Source organism: Apteryx rowi, unplaced genomic scaffold, assembly GCF_003343035.1.
Source record: "Apteryx rowi isolate R43461 unplaced genomic scaffold, aptRow1 scaffold_126, whole genome shotgun sequence".
Classification (NCBI taxonomy): Eukaryota; Metazoa; Chordata; class Aves; order Apterygiformes; family Apterygidae; genus Apteryx; species Apteryx rowi.
Window position 1 is genome coordinate 1,640,559 of NW_020447486.1, and position 21,925 is coordinate 1,662,483.

At 36.3% G+C, this 21,925-nt stretch overlaps 1 protein-coding gene across 7 annotated transcripts in view; it reads left to right on the forward strand.

Moving 5' to 3' along the window:
* The window catches only part of ADK (adenosine kinase), a 301,193-nt gene that overhangs the window by 236,264 nt on the left and 43,004 nt on the right, over positions 1 to 21,925 (forward strand). For all 7 annotated transcript variants that reach the window (XM_026055768.1, XM_026055767.1, XM_026055766.1 and 4 more), the window contains 2 exons: positions 15,011 to 15,046; positions 21,726 to 21,840. In XM_026055768.1, coding sequence (XP_025911553.1) covers positions 15,011 to 15,046; positions 21,726 to 21,840 — 151 coding nt within the window. The remainder of the gene's footprint in view (positions 1 to 15,010; positions 15,047 to 21,725; positions 21,841 to 21,925) is intronic.

Genomic DNA, 21,925 nt, shown 5'->3' on the forward strand with positions numbered 1-21,925 from the left:
TTGGTACAAGTGGATCTCAGATCTCTAGCATCCCTAGTACTGTAAATCCCTTGCCAGTATGCTGAAAGAAAAGCTTCACTGGCTCCTATCAGCAGGGACACCACYACTGTATACTTCGCCTTATATCTTGTGTGGAATAGCAGTACTTATGTGCAATATTCCTCGAAAATAATGTGTGGTATTCAGGAAGACATTCTCTCTGATTTTGAGTGTGAACTGGTAAGCAAAACCATCCCTTGGCTATATAGGTTTCTTAATGTTTTATAAGATGGCATCACAACAAGTTGTGCTTCTTGTTCTGCTTTAGAAATAGTCTCCTGTGTATTTAATGGCGAGTTTGTTAAGAACTTAGGTAGTGACCATGAATATCTTGGGGTGCAGCTTACTACCAATAGAGTAGAGAAGCTGAACTAGGTTTCCCAGATCAGGATTAACCCCTGAGGTGGTGGCGGGCTATTCCAATATGGCCTGTGACAGTATGGAAGTGAAAGAGGAAAGCTCTTTTACCACAGGTTTATATATAGCTGAGTTATGTTTTCTCATGTGTGATTGTGTGAGATGCCCTGAAAACATATAACAATCATAGTCCATGTTCACTGGACTGTAGGCTTAATCCACCATTTCAGTTATTTTCTTTTAGTAAGGGCTAAGTAAGAGCTAGGAAATTCATGTAGCTGGAAAGTTTGGTCCAACATCCCCAGAGTCCTTGAACTGAAGATTGGGACTGAGTGGTTCAGATTTCTGCTTTATGTAGTGATGTCACCATTTAGACCCTCTAAATCTGATCACAGACCCCCAAAGTAAAATTAATGAAGTCTTAAGATAGAAAGGAGGAAACTTTTTTTTTCCTAGCTTCAGCTGACTGCAAATTATGTAAAAGGAGCAAAAAAAGCCTCTTTTCACTGTGTTATATTTAAAAATCATTATTAAGTGATTTTAACTAGTTCAAGATTTTATTAGGGTTCTCTCCATTCTCCTAGATTTCTTTTTCAGAAAAAAAAAAGTGGTAATTTTAAATTTATCTGGGCAGCAAGTGGAGTTTGCAAATAATCTTTTAAGGGCATAGGTTTACTTTACATCCAGAGATGTTTGCTGACTTTGAACATGTGACCTGCAAAACTGGAAGATGCAATCTGATGGTGTGAGTGCTGTGCTCCAGGAGTACCTTATGCTGTGTCTCTCTATAYGAATTACCAGATCAGGCCAGCAGTTCAAATAGCTCCGAGATCTCTGTGATGCTCTGCTGCCTGATCTAAACGTGCCCTAAGACTTGTGTTGTCTCTAACCTTTGCACAGACAGTGCGAATACTAGTCCCTATATAATTTACCAGATAACCTTGAACAGTCACCTATCTACGGTAAGGGCAAGCTCAAGCAAGGCAATGAAGGATGACCACCCTGTATCGCACTGGTGGGCAGATATGGTGGGAAACTTTATCCAAAAAGCTGCCTCTCTTTGCAGTGATCAGCTGCATGATTGATTTGTTTGGTCACTCTCTCCATCTCTTTCCCCTTTCACCACACACTGCTTTCATAGTCAAGAGTGTGTTTGCTCCAGCTGTGATGTTAAAACACATAACCCCATTTGCACCTATGGGAGTGATCTGGCCTGATTAGTCTTTATCATTATTGGCAAATACACTCAGTAGGGCAGCATTCATATCTTGTATACGGTGAAGATATCATGTGCACTCACATTTATTGTCCCTGTGACAGATTTAGGAATAAACTTGCCTCAATTTCTGGACAAAGACTGTCTTTCTCCTGCTAAAATCTGGCTTCCGAGTCTTGCTCTGCAGCTACTTGAATACTGTTTCCTTCTTTGTCCTCATAGTTTCGGGTGGTTTCCAAGGACATGTTCACACACATGCGTCTCTGCTGCCAGGAACAGAGGACCTAACTTTTTTGTCACATGAAAAGAAACTTGCTGGTACAGTACATTACCAAATGCTAGAGACTTATTTCATGAAATGGGAACACCGCAGGGGAATCTGGCAAGGAAGATGTGTTTATGTAACTGAATTGAGTGTTGCAACTGCCATCACTTAGTTCCCTTGGCTGCAGTGAGTGAGTTGTGAGAGAAAAACAATCCAAACAGAGATCTTCAGGCACTGAGGGCAGTGTTAACTGCATGCAAATAATTAATAAAAAATAAAATGAAATATTATTGGAAAGTACTAATACCATTAATTTTCTTACATGATCATGTGTACCAAACTCATTGAYAGGGATAGAAACATCCAGGCTTTTGCGCTCTTTTTTGAAGTTACATATTCTTTGAGTGTCTTCAGCACATTCTGATATCCCAGGGAGATTCATGACACAAGAGTAATTGCACATAATGTAAACAAGATCTGCATTAGTTGGCTCTCTTACTCAGAATCCCTTTCCAAGTCCAGATGTGTGGTGTGTAAATGTTAGGAGAACAGAGTCCTTATGAGGTAGCTTTATCAAATGTAGCTAGTCTTTCAGCAAAATGGAGAAAATATAAATTAGAGCTCAGGACCTTGGTCAAATCTGGTGCATAAAATTTTATGGTTATATTTAATGTTCCATATGTGCTTTGGACAAGTGCCATGTTTGTAAAGAACTGCTTCAATATTATTTTTTAAAAGTGACACTTTTAGCACAGTATCCTCTGCATACTGTTCACTGCTCACCATGTGAGCCAGCAAGTCTCCAAATAAACTGTTTGTTTTCATGATGTAAACCTAAGATCAAAATGCCTTTTAGAGCATGGCAATTTTCAAAACATAGCATGGTGGATGTCAGATGTGACTTTTTGAAGCATAATTGAAAAGAGTTGGTAAGGAAAAAAAAAAGAGGAGAGGCTGTGATATAAAAATCTGACAAAGGACAAGGAATTCAGAAACCTGCGTTTTTCTCCTTCAAGGGAGATGCATATCTCTCTGCTAGGGCTGAATATCTATTCTAACTTGATGTTTGTAACACAGTTATATTTTGCTATATTATACAAGCTCCACATTGCTCTTAGGTCTTTTAGAAAGAACAAACCCCACACCAAGGAATTTCTACAAGTCTGTGCCATTTTCCAGGGATCCTAGTATATTTTTTTCCTTCATTTCCCAGTCCCTAAACAGCTGTCTTTTACAAAAGCTTCTAGTGCAGCATCTGGTGTGCTGTTAGTGCCACTACTTTTGCTCTGAAAGCATAGCACTACTGTTTTAGAATGTTCCCATTCATTTGTTGTCTCGTATTTAGCCAGAAGTTTATTACTAATATAAGAGAAAAATTAATTTTCAAGAACCTGAATCAGAATGCAATCTGAACAAAAGAACAGTACTACTTTGACTATAAAGCTCTTTCCAAATTTTGTGTAAAATGGAAGAGACACAGCATCTTGAAAGAAATCACAGGAATTCTTTATGCTGGAGAGTGTGAGGCAAACTAGATAGATTGCAATAACGCCCCTTATATATAAACACAAATATAATGCTACAGGCAGAGAAAGAAGGATTATTTACACTTCTGAGCACTCAGGAGGTGTTAGAATTCTGTAGTGAAGGGCTTGAGCAAGTGCTTAGCTAAAAATAACCAGTCCAAAACTGAATTACTACTACTATTACTACTACTACTAATTTCAGCTTCAGAGTAGTCTGCACTCTTATATTTATCGAGTAATAAAATGCAATATATATCAGGTGTGTTTTTAGGTGCATTTACAATGTGCTACACATATTAAGCATATAGTTATGGTAAATATATATAACATCTATAAATTTATATTGAAAGAGAATATTAATTTGTTATCTCAGTGATTAAAAAATATTTTTGAGACAAATCCTAAAATAAATGTGACATTTGAAGGATGCAGAAGTAGAGGTTAGAATGGTAGCTGTTCTGAAGTGTAGCTGAGGATGAAATCCAAATGTTCTTTGAGTCTTGGAGTATATGTAGAATGTGCATCTGGCAGAATCAAAGATGGTAGGTTTGTGTATGCTTAYGTACTAAAACTTATAAAACGTTATTGCTTGAAAAATACACTACATTTTTATAATTCTTTAGAATATACAACAGATGCCACTAGGAGAGTGTCCTTGCTTAGCAGAGATGTAGAGACCTGCTCTTTTACAAAGAGCACAGTTGAAACTGAAAGGGTTTTTTTATTCAAATTCAGTTCAAACCTTTCATTTCTCTTCTGTGTAAAATGAGCCCAAATTTTACTTTCCAATTTGGCTTTTAAGGTTAACTGTGAGTTTATAAACTGGAGAATGTTTAGTACAATATCCTTCATCATTATGCTATAAGAAAAAAGTATTTACACATTAACACTTTTGTGCCTGGTTAGTACATTAAGTGGTATTTTTAAGAGAGAATAAATACTAATTAATTGTGACTATATTAACACAATAAAGCTACTTCATAGTAACAAAAGCATACACCGGTACTGTTTAACATGAATGGTGATTTATCTTAAACAATAGTTGTAGGTCTTCATAACCCTTTAAGTGCTCAGAAAAATTACAAATGTTGGTAATGTTTGTTTTTTTAGTGGTTGTGATTCCATGGTGGATTTTTTTCCTGGTTAGAGGTCTAAAATAAAATGCTTGTGAACCACTGATTTAATCAGGAACAATTTAGAGAAGGGGTGTGTGTAGGAGAAGACGACTGAAATGCAGAAGTTTTCAGAGAGGGAAATCACATCATTTTACATTGTCATGAGTAATATATGTATTTGGGAAAGTTTCTKTATATATGCTGTATATATTTATGTATGTGTGTATGTATGTATATAAAGTTGATTTAACAGGGAAAGCAGAAGCCTGACAAACAAAAACACTAGGAATTCATTTTCTTGTCAGTATTACTGCTACCTATCCAGCGCATCTTAGAGCAAACAATCGCAGTGAAAGAAAGGGCTTCTCATACATTCATCCATGTATTAATAATGCTTTGCTAAACTRTGCGCTTTTAACAAATATAGTTATTGTCATAATTATGCTATTATGTATTAGGTAAAAGATTACTTTTTTGAGGAATGCTATTTTGTGTATTTAAAGCATTTAATTTTGAAACTTTAAACTTTTTTCTACAAGAATCAATATATATTTATTTTAGATTCTTTTTTGCATCTTACCCTTTACCATTGTTTTTTCTAGTGAGAGTATTGTGTCTTAAAAATAGAAAAAAGTGCTGAGAAGGCTTTTAGTTGTCTTTCTGTCAGAGGAATTCTGAACCCCACTTCTGTGAAAAGTATTGCACTTTCACGTTTGAAAGTGTAGTAGCAAAAACAGCCAGTAGGGTAGTCGTGACCTTTTTGCCTAAGCTAATTGTAAAAGGAAAAAGCTATTATAATCATATGAGTAATTTGAATGCATGAAGAAACTCGTTATGGATAATTTGAATGTCTGCTGCCCAAATTGGGCCAGGCTCTTGAAATAAATAGCTAGGTGAAGTTCAGCTGCCAAGACCTTAAAGGACTTCCATGTTTTCTTCATCTTTGTTCTTCTGTATTGGTGCCATCAGCTCTTGGGCCTGCCGAACCTGAACAGAGGGTTTTTCAGAATCTGCCAGTGATACTGCTTATTTGCTGGAGCAGTTTGCTGTGTTTCACTCCTAGTCTCTGACTATCCTCACTTGCTGTGTGACTGCAGTAAGTTGCTTGGTTTCTTTAGGTGTGTGTTTTCCATCTTAATAGTCATCTGACTTTCCTGCTTATATCAGTAAATTCTTTGACATAGTCTTTCCCTGTCTGCCTAGTGCTGGAATGGGATTTTATCCTGTGCTTGGAGTCTGTAGCTACTATCTTAAAGTAAGGTATAATAGCAAATTAAGGCTACATTTGGTTCATGATGTTCTTCATAAAGCAGAATTACTAGGACATCATCGATCATACCAATAAAATGAATAAACTACATATTTTTCAGATAAGGAAGGAATTCATCATACAGTCTAGAACCCACAGCTGTACTTAGTTCATCTTATCTTTCTTAGTGTATCTGGTTRTGCCACTTAGGATTTTTCATCCTTAAATAGAAATTTTCTTTTTTTAATAATGGCTTTCAGTAATATAATCTAACATTCTTTTAATAGCTAAGTTTTAATTATTGCTTTGTATTGTGGAACTCATCAATGGCTCAAAGAGTGAAAATATCACCCTTAGGATCGTTTGAGCAAAACTTTGTTTTGTTGAATTCATGTCCTAGTGACTAATTTCTTAATGTACTGCATTTTTGTACCTTTTTCCCCCCCTAGTATTATTAGTATTCTAGCATTTCAGAATAGTCTTAGGTCAAGTATTTGAAAAAATCAGTTTTGTCAATGAGAAATTATAGCCAAAAAAAAAAGAAAGGCCTGTTTATAGTCCTAAATTCTGCTCTTGGAGACATGGTTTCTAAATCTTAGGCTCGCCAATGTGCCATCTGTTAGTTCTTCCCTCCTAAAACAGATAACAATAGGAAGAGGAGTGGGCAGATCCTGCAGATCAACACCTGGTTGCATAGCTGCTGTCAGGAGAAGAGATTTGGCTTTTATGACAATGGGACTCTCTCTGAGGATCAAGGACTGCTGGGAAGAAGCAGGATCCACCTGACCGAGTGGGACAAAAGCATCTTCGCCAGCAGGCTCGCCAACAGGCCAGTAAACCGGCTGAGAGAGCCTGTGTCCAGTGAAAGGACAAGAGGCAACAGGCACAAATTGAAATACAGGAAATTCCACTTACACATAAGAAAAAACTTTTTTACTGTGAGGGTGGTCAAATACAGGAACAGGTTGCACAGAGGTTGTGGAGTCCTTGGAGATATTCAAAACCCAACCTTCCAACCTCAACAGCTCTGTGTTTCTCTAATACCTCTTTAAAATATATGGGAATTTGTGATGACTCGATTTTCATATCTCATTTTTCTGTGAGACTCTATTCTGTCTAAGCCCCTCTCAGCTTCAAGTTGGCTTCTTTTAAAAATGGGAAAAACATACTGGAAAGGGCCCTATCCCAAGCACTGAATGGTCGGAAGCAGGTAAATTAGAACTTCTGTAGATTAAAAAAGAAAATTGGTGCAAGGAATTGGCAACTTTTCCAACATGGCAAAAGGAGATCATGTTCTTTGGTCAGGATCACAGTGGCCTAACTGCTCAGACTGCACATGACATCACGCAAAACAAAGTATATAAAACAATTCCATTTTACTGCTAAAAATGTGTTAACCTTTTAGGGGCGATAGATGAGTCCTGCTGTATTCCAGCACTTTTAGCACAGCACCTGATTATTCTCTTCACCTGAAATTGCTAGATGAGCATATCTTGTCAGTGATTTCAGGCCAGTCTGAGTGGCTGCAATCATAGAAGGCCTTGTTGAAAATGATGCAATCTTTTATTTCTGTTTGGCATCCTTCAGCTAGAAAGTCAGTACAGGAGGCTTCAGGTTACAGACTAAGAGCATCCGAGGGCACTATTAAAGACTTCAAAAGACCCCGCCCATCTTTCATTTTTATATGCATATGAAACTCTTACCTTCTAGCTATCGAATTAATTTTAATGTCTTTGTTTTCATTTTTGTTATGTTCTCCTGATTCAGTGATGATTAATAAAGGAGACTTTTTTTTCTTCTCCCTCTTTTCTGATCATGATGCTTCTATTTTTGAGACAGAGATAAACACATCTGTATAGACAAATGGTGTAGGGAAGTATAGTTCACTAGTTTGATACCATTAATATGTGAGGAAAGAGACACATACAGAGTCATAGGTAGTTCAGTTCTTTCGGTTAGGATGTAAGGCAGAGATATAAGTAATAGCTCTTTATCCATCATAAAATTTCAGAATGGCTCAGAGGCATATCACTGCTGCAGCTGTTGCAGACCTTGTAATGGCATTAAGCTCTGACTCAGGGTGATTTTTTTCTGTAGAAGATTCTAGCAGCAATTACAGTTCTAGCAATAGCCTGAATACGAAAATAAATAACTCAAATGTTAATTAATTGTRGATAATATGGATGCTCCAGCATGGACCCAAACAGGATAGGGAATCCTTTTTTTTTTTTTTTCTTGTCACACTAGGCTTTTTCAGATAAAACCCTCTGGTAGAATGCCGGAACGCTCTGTGAACATTACAACTTTAATCCCATATGGTATTTCCACTTGCTCTGAGTATTCACTTGAACTGATTATTATTATTTCGTATTTTTACCTACTGGGTGAAGGTAGTGTAGATACACTTACCAGTATTTTTAGTACTACTGGAGGAAGCTGAAATAATATTTTAGGATATAACACCAATTCATGCTATCACTTGTGAACAATAGCAACTTTGGGGTCTGGCACTGCTCATGGGAGAAGTAAAGGGGCAAAAACCACCTCAGTGTTCCTTTATGACAATCTGCCCATCCAGTTGTTGCCAGCTGTGCTTTCTCCAGCAGTAACTTGCTCAGACATTGCCGATTCTCAGTGTCGATTCTCAGGCTGTCTACAGGGGCTGCCCCTTCTGGGACCAGCTTGGATTGATCTTGTCTGAAATGCGAACAGGTGTACACTCCTCGCCAAAGTCATGGATTAGTCTTCTGTGTTTGTCAAAGGAAAACAATTTTGAAGCATTATATCCCTGTAAAACATCCCAAGTATAGCTCAAACTATCAGCTGCAGCAGAATTTCACCAGATACACGTTTGCTTCAGAAAATATGCTGGGTGCTTCTTTTGACTTCTGTTTCTCAAACTCTCATATGGCACATTTTAAAGCAACTGTCTCTGAAAAAAAAAGAGGATAAAGTCACATTCTTCTCCTTCTGAGCCCTGAATACCTGTAAAAACAGCCATTTTTTATTAAAGGCATATGAGCTTGTACTGCTTTTACACAATGAAATGTAATAATAGCTGAACTTAAAGTAATGTGTGTCTAAATTAGACTACAATGAATAAAGGGTTGAGTAGGCCAATCTACTGTGTTGTAACTATTGGTAACTATTTAGCAGTGAATTGAAGGGCAATATATGTATCTTACCACTAACCACAACAAACATACTGTTGGCACTAAAGTTTAGAGATCCAGCTGGAACTATGTCTTGTACACTCTCCATCCGTTCATTTTTAAATAGCGGGATATAAGTGGCCATTTGTTGAAATYATGTTTTCAATTGATCATCAGACAGTCTTCACAATATCTACCTCTGATTCCTTAGRTAGGTCATAATTATCATTACCACTTTGACATCATCCCTGTTTGCAGAGCATAAAAGCAGTTATGGTTCTTGCATGCTGTTAATTCATCATATTAAGAAGTGTGGATCTGTTATTACTATTTCCTCACTTAAAATGGGGATAGGCAATAAATAAGGTATAATTTAGTTTGGCTTTGTATAGCATACACAGGGAAGAGTGCTGTAAAGATAGGTCATATTACTGCACATTTATGGGCTGTATAAAATACCTGGATTTGATATAAGAATACCCACCAAGAAGTGTGTCATGAAGTTAATGGTTGTATGTGTGATGCCTTTATTATAATCCAAAGACAGCAACCAAAAATCCATTGTCCTGTCTGTGCCTCAAGACAGATGCCATTTCCAGGCTCATATTTATTGTAAACTGGCCTGGAGTCAAAATAGTAGAAAAGGTGGCACAGCTCACTACTCCCCTCCTTAAAAACAAATTTAGCTCCTACACTGTGATGAGTGTTTTACGAACAAGATACCAAAAAGGATGTACTTGGTGATTTTGATAGTAGTATCCTTCACAACTATATGGCTGCTAAACAAGTTACCTTCTAAACAAAAAAAGAGCAAGATTTTTATGGGCCTGTATTCAGAAGTACTGGGCATTAACAGATACTGCTGAAGTCAGAGGTTCTTAGGGTATAGCTCTGAATGCAGAGAATTTTATGAGAAGGCTCTTCGTTAGGGACAAGGAATGATGACAGAGCAGACAGGGAGATAGGAAGGACAAACGTGCCTATCTAAGGAAAGCTGAAGTAAAGTGTTTGTAAGTAAATTATAATGAAACAGAAGAACTTCATCTCTCTCTAGTGCAGTATGACAAATAATACATGATTTTTAACATTTTTGTTTTCATTTATTTTTTATTTTAAAAAGTTTTACAAATAAACTATCCTCTTACAAATCATGAATAAAAAACATCTATTTCAGAAATACAGTTCTTTAGCACCTGTCTCAAAGTAAGGAGTTTGTCAAATAATACAGCTTAGATTGAGTCAGTCTTCTATAGAATGAAGTTGTAGATATCAGTGTTCATCACTTAATGAAAAAGTCTTCCCTGTATCCACATTTACTTATTTTACTTTGTTGTCATCCATTTCATTTAGATAAATGGGTTTTAATGTTAGAGAAGATTTATGCAACTAATACTTTGTTGCAGAAAACAAGGTGAGCTGTAGAAAAGCAAAAGAGGATACAAAGAACAAAAAGTTATACTGGGATTAGAGATGAACTAATCAGCAGGAGTGATAGTACTAAGTGATCATGTTGAAGAAACAGAATTATCTGAGGGAGATAATCATAGCCTGTAATATGTGCAGGGAAACAAGGTAAATGGAAGAAAACTAATAATTCATACTTCTCTGAAGCTAGTGGTACAAGGGCAAGAGCCTGAAACTGAGAAAGGAAATGTTTAAGATAGAGTTTTAGAAAATTTTAGCAGTTAGAAAAGCACTGTGAAGTGCAGTGGTGGAGGTACTAGTCAAGATATATTCAAACATGGGATGAGTAGGAATGGTTCCATCAAGTGCAAACACTGTGTGGATGATCCTAATAGTCTCTCACTGCCTTTCAGTGATGAGTGAGTTCACTCAGGTTTGTGTGTTTCTTTCTTTTTGTCATTATGCACTCTGATTTAGTGCGGTATACGTGCTGTATGTGTGGGCAGCCTTAAAATTATATTGATATATGGGACAGAGTGAATCCACTGACTCACAGATTTGTTATGTAAAGGAAGGGGATGATATTCCTGAAAATGTGAGCAGGGCTTATTTTGGATTGACTGTCCTGGACTTACCTAGTTGGTACAGAAGCTTACAGTTACTGCAATGGGAACTCCCTTAAAAATTGTCAGTAATCCTCTACTCCCTTCTTTTCTTTTTTTTTTTTTTTTTTTTTTTGTCAAGGTAAATTAAAGAGAGATTCGGAGAGACCTGCACAAAGAAGTATTATCAAATGTGAGTGAGGTATAGGTAATTTTACAAGATGCTGCCTCTCTCTAGAATGATTTGGGGAAAAAAATAGCTTTGGTGTCCCTGCATTTGCTTTTGTGTGTAATTACGGGAAATGCATTCATGTGCAAGGGTATCGTTGTTGTCCTGCTGTTTTATCATTTCTTTATGAGATAATGTTGATTTCAGCAATGAAATGCAAATTTAGTTTACAGTGCTCTTCTTCTCTGTATAAAGGTTAAAATGCATATTGTAGATAATACTGCTGGTGGTGCTTTTGAAACAGTCTTTGTCAGCCATACGTGGCTTTAAATGCTGTTGAATGGAACTGCATGAGTTTTATGTTGGCCTACATGAATTAAATTTAACCCAACATGCATGTTGTTATCATTTTGGGTATAATTTGAGCAAGGCATCATATAACCTTGGTACCAATAAAAAACATGGATGTGCCGAGTATATTTAACATACAGTTTTCCTACTGAGTGTTATGGCAAACTGAACATACAATTACAGAAGTTGAGCCATCTTAAGTCTATAATCATAAAATTGTTCTAACACAGGGGGTTAACGAATACTCATAGTAATGTAGATGCTAATGAATTCTGTGTTTGGAGGGTATGTTTCTGTTTACTTATAAACAAATAGTTTGTATTGCTAGTGATGAAAGGGCTCAGAATTTTAACAAGTCCTGTTACAATTAGGCTCAGTCTAGATTATAGGCAGTTCCAATTAATAAATGCCAAGACTCCAACAGCAGTAAAATACATGCAAGAATGTAAAGAGTTTTCAGCTAGCAAGAGAGTTTTATCATAACAGCAAAACTAGTATTAACGGAAGTTGTCTTTTTTATTGTTATCTCTTTAGTTTATCTCGCTTTCCTGTGTAAATTGCTCAGCATTGTGCAAAGAGAGGGTGTGTGTTGACTTTGGTGACATTGTGTTACTCCCATTAAATAACTGTACACAGAGTTTCCTTCAGTGTGACCATACTTCTAAGGAATATTTTTTTCCAAACTACATGAGCCAAATAATGGTTCATAATTATTAGCAAATCCCATTTCTAGTTTAAGTGGTACAGCAATAAATCTGCTGTTGTGGGTAGTAAAAAGATGGTATAAAAAAAGGAGCGTGARGTTTATAAATATACTTAGTATAAAAGAGCAAAAAGGGGAGGGGGAGGGTTTTATGAAATGAGATGTTGTGTTGTAGACAATAATGGAAAATAGCTCTGAAAATCCTGAGCTGCAGTAATGACTGAATAATGTCTAAAGTTTATCAAAACTGAAAGAACTCCTGATGTGAAATGAAGCCTCCTAAGAAAATTCTGTTCCGTCGCTGTTTCGCTTTGCTGTTGTCGCATGTCATGCATGAATGAAAATGCTGCATTCTCCGGGGAGCGGTAAAGCCTCTGTGTACGTTGTTTATTTCCTTAATCCCTCCTTCTTCGTGATTTCTGATGTCAGATATAAAATGGAAAGCCTGTAAATATAGTGATTATCATACTGATTATCACCTGCATTAGGGAATGCCCTGGCTGGCCGTTGTAACCCTAGCAGTGTCCACATGTTACAGCCACTTAGATTTTAACCTGACTACTTTATTAGATATGTGAGGCTCAGTATGAGGTGCCCTAGGGCTGCACAGATGGGGTCTGCTTGTTTCCTGTTCTCACTGTTATTGTGAATAGATACTAAAAGGTTCTCATCGCTTTTATCTGGTTAATTTACTTTGAACTGTCCCTGGTATTCRAGACCTGCCTAACATTTCTCACCATTTTGCAAACACCAGACTCTAGTCTCCCAACATGTGCTTTGAGCTTTATTATCCTTTTTACAACAAAGGTCTTAATTCTTAAAAGGGTGTTATTCTGAGAGATGCTCATTCTTAGGGAGCTGTAGGTGCAGCCCTTACTGACAGAGACTACTCAGGAGTTGTTTTGAGGCTTGGTTGATAGAAGACATTTCAGATTGCTTTTGTTCTTTGGCGCATTCAGACACCCTTAGATTAGAGATCAACTGCAGGAAAATCTATGATTGTATGCTAGCTACCATTATTCATGTGGCTGGGCAGTAGACCAGGCTAACAGGAAAATTCCAAAATGAGATACTTTTTAACAAATGTGCAATCATTTATACTTTCTTGTTAAAGAGCCAGGTCTTTTAAACCACATGTGCTATGCATGGGTGCCCCAATACAAAAAATTAAGATGAATTTTCTCAAAGTCTCCCACATAAGGAAATACTACTTAACTGGAATAGTTTTTATTTCACAGATGTAAGAATGTACTGGTGTCCAGTTTCCCAGCCAAACAATAGTTTAACACAGATGTTAATGTCCTGTTGCACTGGGGCATTAAAGAAACCCCCTTAGGACAGATCAGTGTAACTTCCGATTTCAATTGCATGACCAAAAACCCATGTTTAAAGAAGTAATTTGGCTACAGTACATAAGTTTTAGCTGTTTTCTTATTCTCTGCACTGCTTATCGCTCCCTTATTTCTGTTGGTTTTGTTTTTTCTGTGTCCTAGTCCCATCTGAGGCTTTCTTGATTGTGTTGCAGTTCATTTTAAGTGCATCACTTTACAGTGGGAGCTTGCAGATTCCTTTTTTTCATGTAAGCATAGGCTTTGTTAATCACATGCTGGTTTAGGAAAACACTGCATGATATCTTTGAACCCTACACTCCATCTTGACAGCCAGGCTAGCAAATGTCATTGACTGTGTGATGTACAAGAAGGAATTCAATTGTAAGTAAATTGTCAAAGTGGCTAACCTTGCCCGCACCCAATTGTCAGGACCATGATTCAGTTTTTCTGTCAACATCAGCTAAGGCTAACCCGGTCAGCCTTATGTTTCTGCAGTGAAGCAGCCTGAGGAGTTGTGCTTTTCAGCTTATCACATTTTATTAACCTCAACTTACTGTTGTTATAATCAATTGCACCCACTTCAGATTCTTATATTGCCCCCWAATTGGCAGATCATATAGGTCCACAAGTATGTATTTTCTACAGTACTGCTTAAAAGCTGTCATAGGGATTCTGGCAGTGTATCTAGGCACACTCCCTTAAATGGTTTGGTACGGTAGTTGTTTTTATTTAGCTGGATTAACTCACTATTCTGGCTCAAGTCTTATCCATCTATTAATATCACTTGGCAAAGATAATTAGGAAGAATGCAAGTTACAACGTAAAGACTTTGATGTTGTCTGAAATATTTGCAATGTTAAGGTAGAAAGTGAACAAGGGGAAAACATTGCTATTGTCTCCTTGCTTTTATTTCAAAACAGAGATTTTAATTGCTCCAATTAATATAAATAAGAAACAAGGACATTCTGATACTCTGATGTTTCCTCTGTTCTTTGAGGAAAAGAACATAGTTAAATTGCCCAAAGCAGTGATTAAGACATCAGAGTATTTTTAAATGCTCATCTGATTCCACCACAAAGGTCTGAACACATTTTGTGGTCCTATTTTTTTACTGCACAGTAGATGACCTGAGTTTTTTAAATGGCTTAATAACCTATAGCCCATGAAGTATAACATGTAAATGGAGATATGATACATTTTTAATTAAGAACATGTCTGAAGGATATTTGCCTAGATTTGAAATAGTGGTTTCCTAGTTAAAGTCCTAAATCCAGAAGTAACTTTCCTCTCCTTGAAAAAGCTATATTGTGTGCTCTGCGTTTGAACTTGTGAAGTGTGTTGACATTGTATTGTTGCTGGGCTTGAGGGAAGGAGGGGGAAGCTTTTGGTGCAGCTATCAAAATTGAACAACTGTATATGGGCATATTGAGATAATCATGTAAAAGGAAAACGGGCTCAATGAGTTTCAAAATGTGTTATTTCTTCATTATCTAGCACTTTATAATTAACTGTTCTTTTTTTATTATTTCAGGAAGCTGCCACTTTTGCTAGAGAGCAGGGCTTTGAGGTGAGTTAACCCACAATTGCACACTAAACAGATCCTAAAGGTTTTTTTTCTTGCTGATAATGAAGTTCTTTTGGACAATGATTGATGTGCTATTATACTCTCCAAGCCTCGCAGCGGTTGCCATGGAAACTTGGCAGTCGTCATGGTTTCTTTGTTCTGCCAGCTCAGTGTTATGACGCACTCTGCTAGGTCTGCACCCAACATCGCCTACAGATGTTATTTATTGAATTTTGAAAAGCCTCTTGGGAAGCCGAGAGGTTGGGCACGGTTTCAAGCTGCCTCTGCAGATATGGGACCTGTCAGTTTGTTCAGTTAAAAAGCTACCTCATTAGCTGCATTACACTCCATAAGGATTCGCTGCTAAAGCAGTGGTGAAGCAAGACTAAATAGTGAAATATAACACCGCTTAAATAACTTAAACCTTGCCATATGCAGATTATCATTATGCAAATGAATTTTAGAAGGGTTGTATATAAAATTGTTAGATACTGATTAATGGAAACTGTGCTTCTCCAACCAGCTCCTTTTAGAAGGGGTAGTGCAGAATTTTTGTTTTAAAACATGTTCAAGTTGGTGTTTTCCATCTGTGCTCTCAAAAATGTATAATCCTCTACTTTCTCAAAGTAAACACTGTTGATTTTACAGTGATTTTTCAGAGCTTTTGGTTTCATCATCTTGATGTATTTATTTGAATGCCTAAGCCTTTTTATAGTTTCTCTCATTGGCTAAATTCAGATAACTTAATCTGGAGAGCTGTCAGCTATTGGTCTCTAGTACTGAATTCGAAGGGACAGTTTTTAAACACTGTAATTAATGTGACAACAATTATACCAATTTTAAAGATAGTAAGTGATCTTACTGAAATCTGAATTGCAGAACTATGTGTGTATAAATCCTTTTACATACTTTCTCACTGGAATTAGACCCACCTTAATTGATTTGTTTGCAGTGCAAAAGAATAGATAGGAGTTTCACTGCTCAACATCCATTTGCATAAATGATAGAAGCCGCGCAATTCAAACTACATCTCTGTAAGAACATGCCACTTCTGTATGTGGATGGTTGCATACACAGAAAGAAGGAAAGACTGACAGCTTTTGTTCTGCAATTTAGATTTCTTTAAAACCATACACTAGCAGGTACATCAATGCCATCAATGTTTGAGATATTAAAACTGTGGGCTGTCCCATTTCATTTTATGTTTCATAAATTCATGTGGCTGCTTTGTAGAAATCAAGACTTTTTATCACTGTCAATTTTCATTTGTATAATCTGTATTGTTAGCATAAAAATACACTTTCAGTTTATTCTATCAAATGAATGAATTTCACAGATGCCTCCAAATATAATATGAAGCATAACAAATTATTGGTACCCTCTGGTAGCTAGACAATAAAAAAGAAAGGAAGTAGTGTATTAAGTCTACCCATTCTATATTTTTATTGCCCCCTTGAGCTAAAGACTTTGAATGTGCCTGGTTTAAATTCAGTTCTAGTGACAAACTGCTTTTGCTGGTGTCTGCTAACTACCATCATATTAACCTTTCCATTAGTGCTTGCTTAGAGATTCTAGCACAGTTCTTTCTGAACATCCTAAATCTGCCACATTTGATTACAGCATATCAGTAAAGTGCACAATGATTATGATCTTATCTCTTATTACCCCCTTGCTTGGCAACAACTCGCATGTCAAGTTTACTGACAGAGATGTGTAAAATTTGGTAAGTGTCCACAGTCCTGTTTTCCCACTGTTGTGTGAAGGTGAAAAAAAAAAAAATCTCACTATTAATGAAGTATCTTAAGAAAAACTTGCATAACTTCAATTAGCCTTTCAATTAAAAAAAAAGAAAAATTTCCAGCAAGTTTCAAAATCTTGTAAAATTGATTCTGCAATTTCTATTGTGAATAGGAAGTTGCAAAGCATAGAAGAGTATAGTAAAGGACTAGAGTAGAGGGCAAAAAGCAAGAGGGTCTTTTTCATATATGTGATTTGAAATTGCTGGAACCTGCATTTGAATTTCAGCCTAGAAAGAATTTTGATTTTTTTACATAAAAATTTTAGAAAGTCAGAAATGTCTTTTAACATGGAAAATCTGTTGTGACTAGCATTTTTTGTATCTTCTCTGTTTCCATCTCCAAATTATTTCAGCAGTTTATATGGACTAAATGCATCTTTTAAATATAGATTGGGTTAAGTATATCTGAAAAAATGTTCAAAAAAAGACATTCGGTCATGTCAAATTCCAGAAAAATGTGCCCTTTCTGAAGATACAAATTCTTATTGTCATAGTCAAGGGAAAATACTTACTTCCATGATGGAAATCTATTTTTTCCTGGTAAGAGAAACCTTATTCAGAGATATTTTTATATTCTGTTTTCTGCTTTACCTTAACAAGAGTTAGTCTTCCATTGTACTTTGCTGAAACCTGAGGTATTTTTGTATAAAACAGTCATGATATTTGAAGACCATTATGTCCTTCATTTATCTCCTGACCAACACTTATCTGTAATAATCAGAAGCAGAACATTATTTCTGATGCAGTCTCTTCCTGGAGTGCATCAGTGCTTTCTTGTTTGTGAATTTTGTGTTCTATGACGTTTAAARAATATTAAATAAATAATACGACCTCTCTCTGTGAAGACTGTGCCTCGTCCTAATTGTATACTGCAGCCACCCCAGTAATACATAATTACCACAGTTTTTATCCCAAGGTAGCTCATGGACTTGGTTCCTCTGTAAAGTATAGAATGGTTTTCAGTAAATTTTAACTGGACATTTGGAATATGTTTCAAATAAGATTGTCGGAGAAAGTTTGTGGGTTTTTGCTTTTATAAGCTGGTAACTTTGTGTTAAATGTCTGTAGAAATTAAGAAAGCATAATCCTTAAAGTTTAAAGGTCCAATTCTGTCTGTAAACCCAAACAGTGAAATGGAATGAATGAAATAATAAGTCCTTGAGGGGTTAGTAGCAGCCATCATGCAAAATAATTGGTTTTTTTAGAGGTAGAGATCTTCTATGTATTTTTTTGGAAACCAAATCGTAGAGTTTAGCTACCCTGGACCGAATTTAGGTCTTACAGTTAATAAGTGCACAGGTCCACTGGCTTCAGTGCATTTATGCCTATTTAGATCAGGGCCATGATGGTTCCAGCTATTGTGTATGTATTCAGAGACGCAGAAGATCAGGAGACTTAGGCTGACCAGCAGTGAGAGTTTTAAATGTATGCATCTTTCTTTCATGTGCTACTATCTAAGCCTGCCATATCAGCTGTACTTTTCTTACATGCATATGTTCTYCTTACTTGCTGGAACAAATGCCACGTGTGAGGCTTTTCAGGTGCAGAATCAGTAGGCAAATCCTGCTTCTGTGAGATTTGTATTTCAGCTACTTAAATCAGATTCAAATGCATAATTAGATATGTACAAGTATCCTGTGAATTTCAGACACGTTATAGAAGATTTAGGACCACAAACCAGTCCAGTCCTACCATTCAGCCATTTTTGTAGGTATGAGATGTATAAGAAAGTCTCACTAAGTATGCCAGTACGATTCAGTACAAAGTATATAGCAAACAATACTCATTGTAGTTATTTGAAAATATGTATATAGAGAACAGAAACAGGAGATGACAACATCTCATGATGTTTGGTTTGCCTGACAATAAAACGAAAGGCACAGTACAGCTGCAGTCCTAACTTGTAAATATTCAAATATTACAAAATACCATAGTTGCACCTTCAAAATATAGCATAATGGTAAGGCAAAGATATATTGTGGAAAAGTTAAAGCCTCCTCAACATTAAGGTTGCAGCTCTTCCACTATATAAGCTCTATTTTACTGTATGCTTTCCACTAATTTTAGTATAGAAAGTGATTTTGATTTAAAATGCTCAGGTTAATTCTCATAGATAGTTACTTCAGTTACTTTTAAAGTCTGCACAATCAGTCACAAGTCTTTAAATCTCTGTTTTGAAATTTCCACTTTGGTTTAAAAATGCCTTCTTTCCCCTAAATGCCTTACTACTACTCTTACACATTTATTGTATATTTAAATCTTCCTGAAAACACATGTGCACTTTACTTTCTTTTACTGTCATTCTTCAGTAACCTTTTCCTCAGGGTCCTCTTTCTCTCTTTTAAGTACATCCTGGTTCTCAGTTAAACTGAAGAAATCATCTTGATCACATCATTTTCCTGCATTATAACTTCCTCATTTTTCTTTTTTGAATCTAAAGTTAATGTAAATACATTACACAAATATCTTCAAGCTCTTTGATGTCCTTGCCTGCTTTGCTCACCTGAAAATGTGCTTAATAAAGTTACTAATAACCACTTCATACTTAGCAAAAACTAAAGGCCTCTCTCCTGTTTTCCTTGATCTCCATGGTGCTTACTGTATTTTTGTTTCATGGTTCTCTTATTATCAAAGCCTCAAATGCTTTAGAATTTAGGTGAACCTTCAGAAATCTACATATTACCCAGTTGGAGGGCTGTAATTCTCCATCTATCCCCTATTCAACAGCTTGTGCCACGAGCTGATCCCCTCTATTCACAGATCTCCTCTTAAAAAGATGTTTCAAAACAGAAGAACAGCAATTTCAATTTTTTTCTCTGGCATCTTTAAGGGACTCCTCACCTTTTCAGGACAGGCTAAGATGGCCTTTTTTAACTCTTCACAGTCTCCTAAGAGAGGTTCAAGGTTCTCCCCTTTCTTCTCTGGTGGAAGAAGTTGTCTTCTTAAAAGACAACAGTCTTACAGTATTAACAATCTGAGCATGAGAAGGGTAGAAATAACACAAATGAGAGGGTGGTGACTGTATATGGAAATTAATAAATATGAGAGAATGTGAAGAAGAGGTAGTTAAAGAGACCAATAAATAAGGGGAAATTATTTCAGTGTTTGAACAAAAGTGTACCAATCAATGGGCTCATCGGACTACCAGAGATTTGGGAGAGAAATCAAAGAGAGGCTGAGGATGTTGCAGAAGAGCTAGATAATTCTCACTTAAATACATATTGTTACATATATAGCCCAGGCATATTCTCTATCAATAATAAAGCTTGAAGTGCTGTCAGTGACTTGATGAACAGGATTATTGAAAAGCAGCAAGTAACCAGGACTGAATGGCATGCAGATTTGAGTTCTTGAAGTGTTTAACTGAGTTGCTGATGAAAAATAAGCCATCTCATGTTAAAACCAGCAGCTCCAGTCAGAATTGCACATGCTGTACCTAAGCTTAAAAATAACACTACATGTTGATTTTGGAAGATAGAAATCAATTTATTAATAATATAAATTAATTGTAGCAACTCTGGTAAATGACTTGAAACCACTCTGAACAGCTTTATAAATGAACTCTATTCATTATGTAATTGTGTTAAAAATGAGTTGGGATTCATAATGAACAGGACACTAAATAATGCAGAAAGCATTATTATGCTTTCATATATTCAGTAATAGGCCCTCACCCAATCTGCTGTGTTCCATTACAGTTGCTTGTATGTAGGAGCAAACTGGAGAGAATATTATAATGTAGTTTAGCAAGGATGTGAATAAAATGGGGCATAATAAGTAGCACAGAGAAAAATCATAGTCTTTCTTACTTTTTCTACTGTTAAAAAAAAGAAAAAATGTATAAAACATGAAAGAAATATACACAGTTAATTTGTGGAACTCACTGTTGAGATAAATTTGAGAACAAAAGCTTACCACATAGCATTGTAAAAGGATTTGATGCTTATAGGGATAACAAGAATAACTGTAATTACATTAGATTAAAAACTAAATAATTTAGAAATTCAATCCTTGTGTTTCAAAGCATAGGGCAACTAAAATATGAGAATAGCAAGGATAATATTCTAATGACGGATTGTGCTGTTATTGGGTCTCTTGCATCTAAACAAAATATCTCACACTGGCTGCTGTCAAAGACACTGGATGAATGAGAGGTTTGATTAAGTATGCCAGTTTCTCTGTTCCTATCTACATACACCATGGAGTACAGAAAAAGTCCCTTTAAAACAAAGATTCCTGAAATTTTTGCAGCTTAGCCTTACTTCAGAAAAATGGTCCCACTAGATATAGCTTTCACCCCTTCCTTCCCTTCATCTCCATTGTGCAAGCAGAGAACTGGCAAGCAAAGAGCATCTTCATTTGGGCGCCACACCTCCTTCTCAGGTGCTGCCATTCAGCAGCATACGGTGAGCTTCCTTGTTGAGATCCACTGCTATAAGGAAGTTAGAGAAACAGTATTTCTAATTCCGCTGAAATTAGAGGGGGTTATACTGCTATAAAACCCGCCTAACTTGGATGAAAATCAGGCTCAGAGTTTATCTAAAGTCTATCTTACTAATTTTATTTTTAATTTTATGATAGGTAAGGTTAGAATCCAGTTAGCAGCAAAGAAACCCACTAATTGCTAATTAGGAAATGCTCTGTAATTCCTTTGTTAAGGCTTGCAGTTTTGCAGCAATCAGAATAGCTGAACAATCATTTTCAAGATTAAAAACAGTGGCCTCATAGTGCTACATAAACCTTTAAGACATCTTCCTCTACTGACAGTAAATTCTGTTTTACACCTAGCCATAAGAAGATAAATCTTTGATCTGCTAATAAACTTCTAATCTTTCGCTGCTCCAGAATGCTGGTTACAAGGATTTTCTTTCTCTCTATTAATAGACTGACGACATTAAAGAGATAGCCCGGAAGACACAAGCCCTGCCAAAGGTGAACCCTAAAAGGCAAAGAATTGTAGTCTTTACCCAGGGGAAAGATGACACTATAATGGCTACAGGTATATTTTTCAAATCTCTGTTGTCACTCACAGTAAATAAGTTAATTACAAGTTGTGGTTTTACAAATTATAACTGTTAAATGGT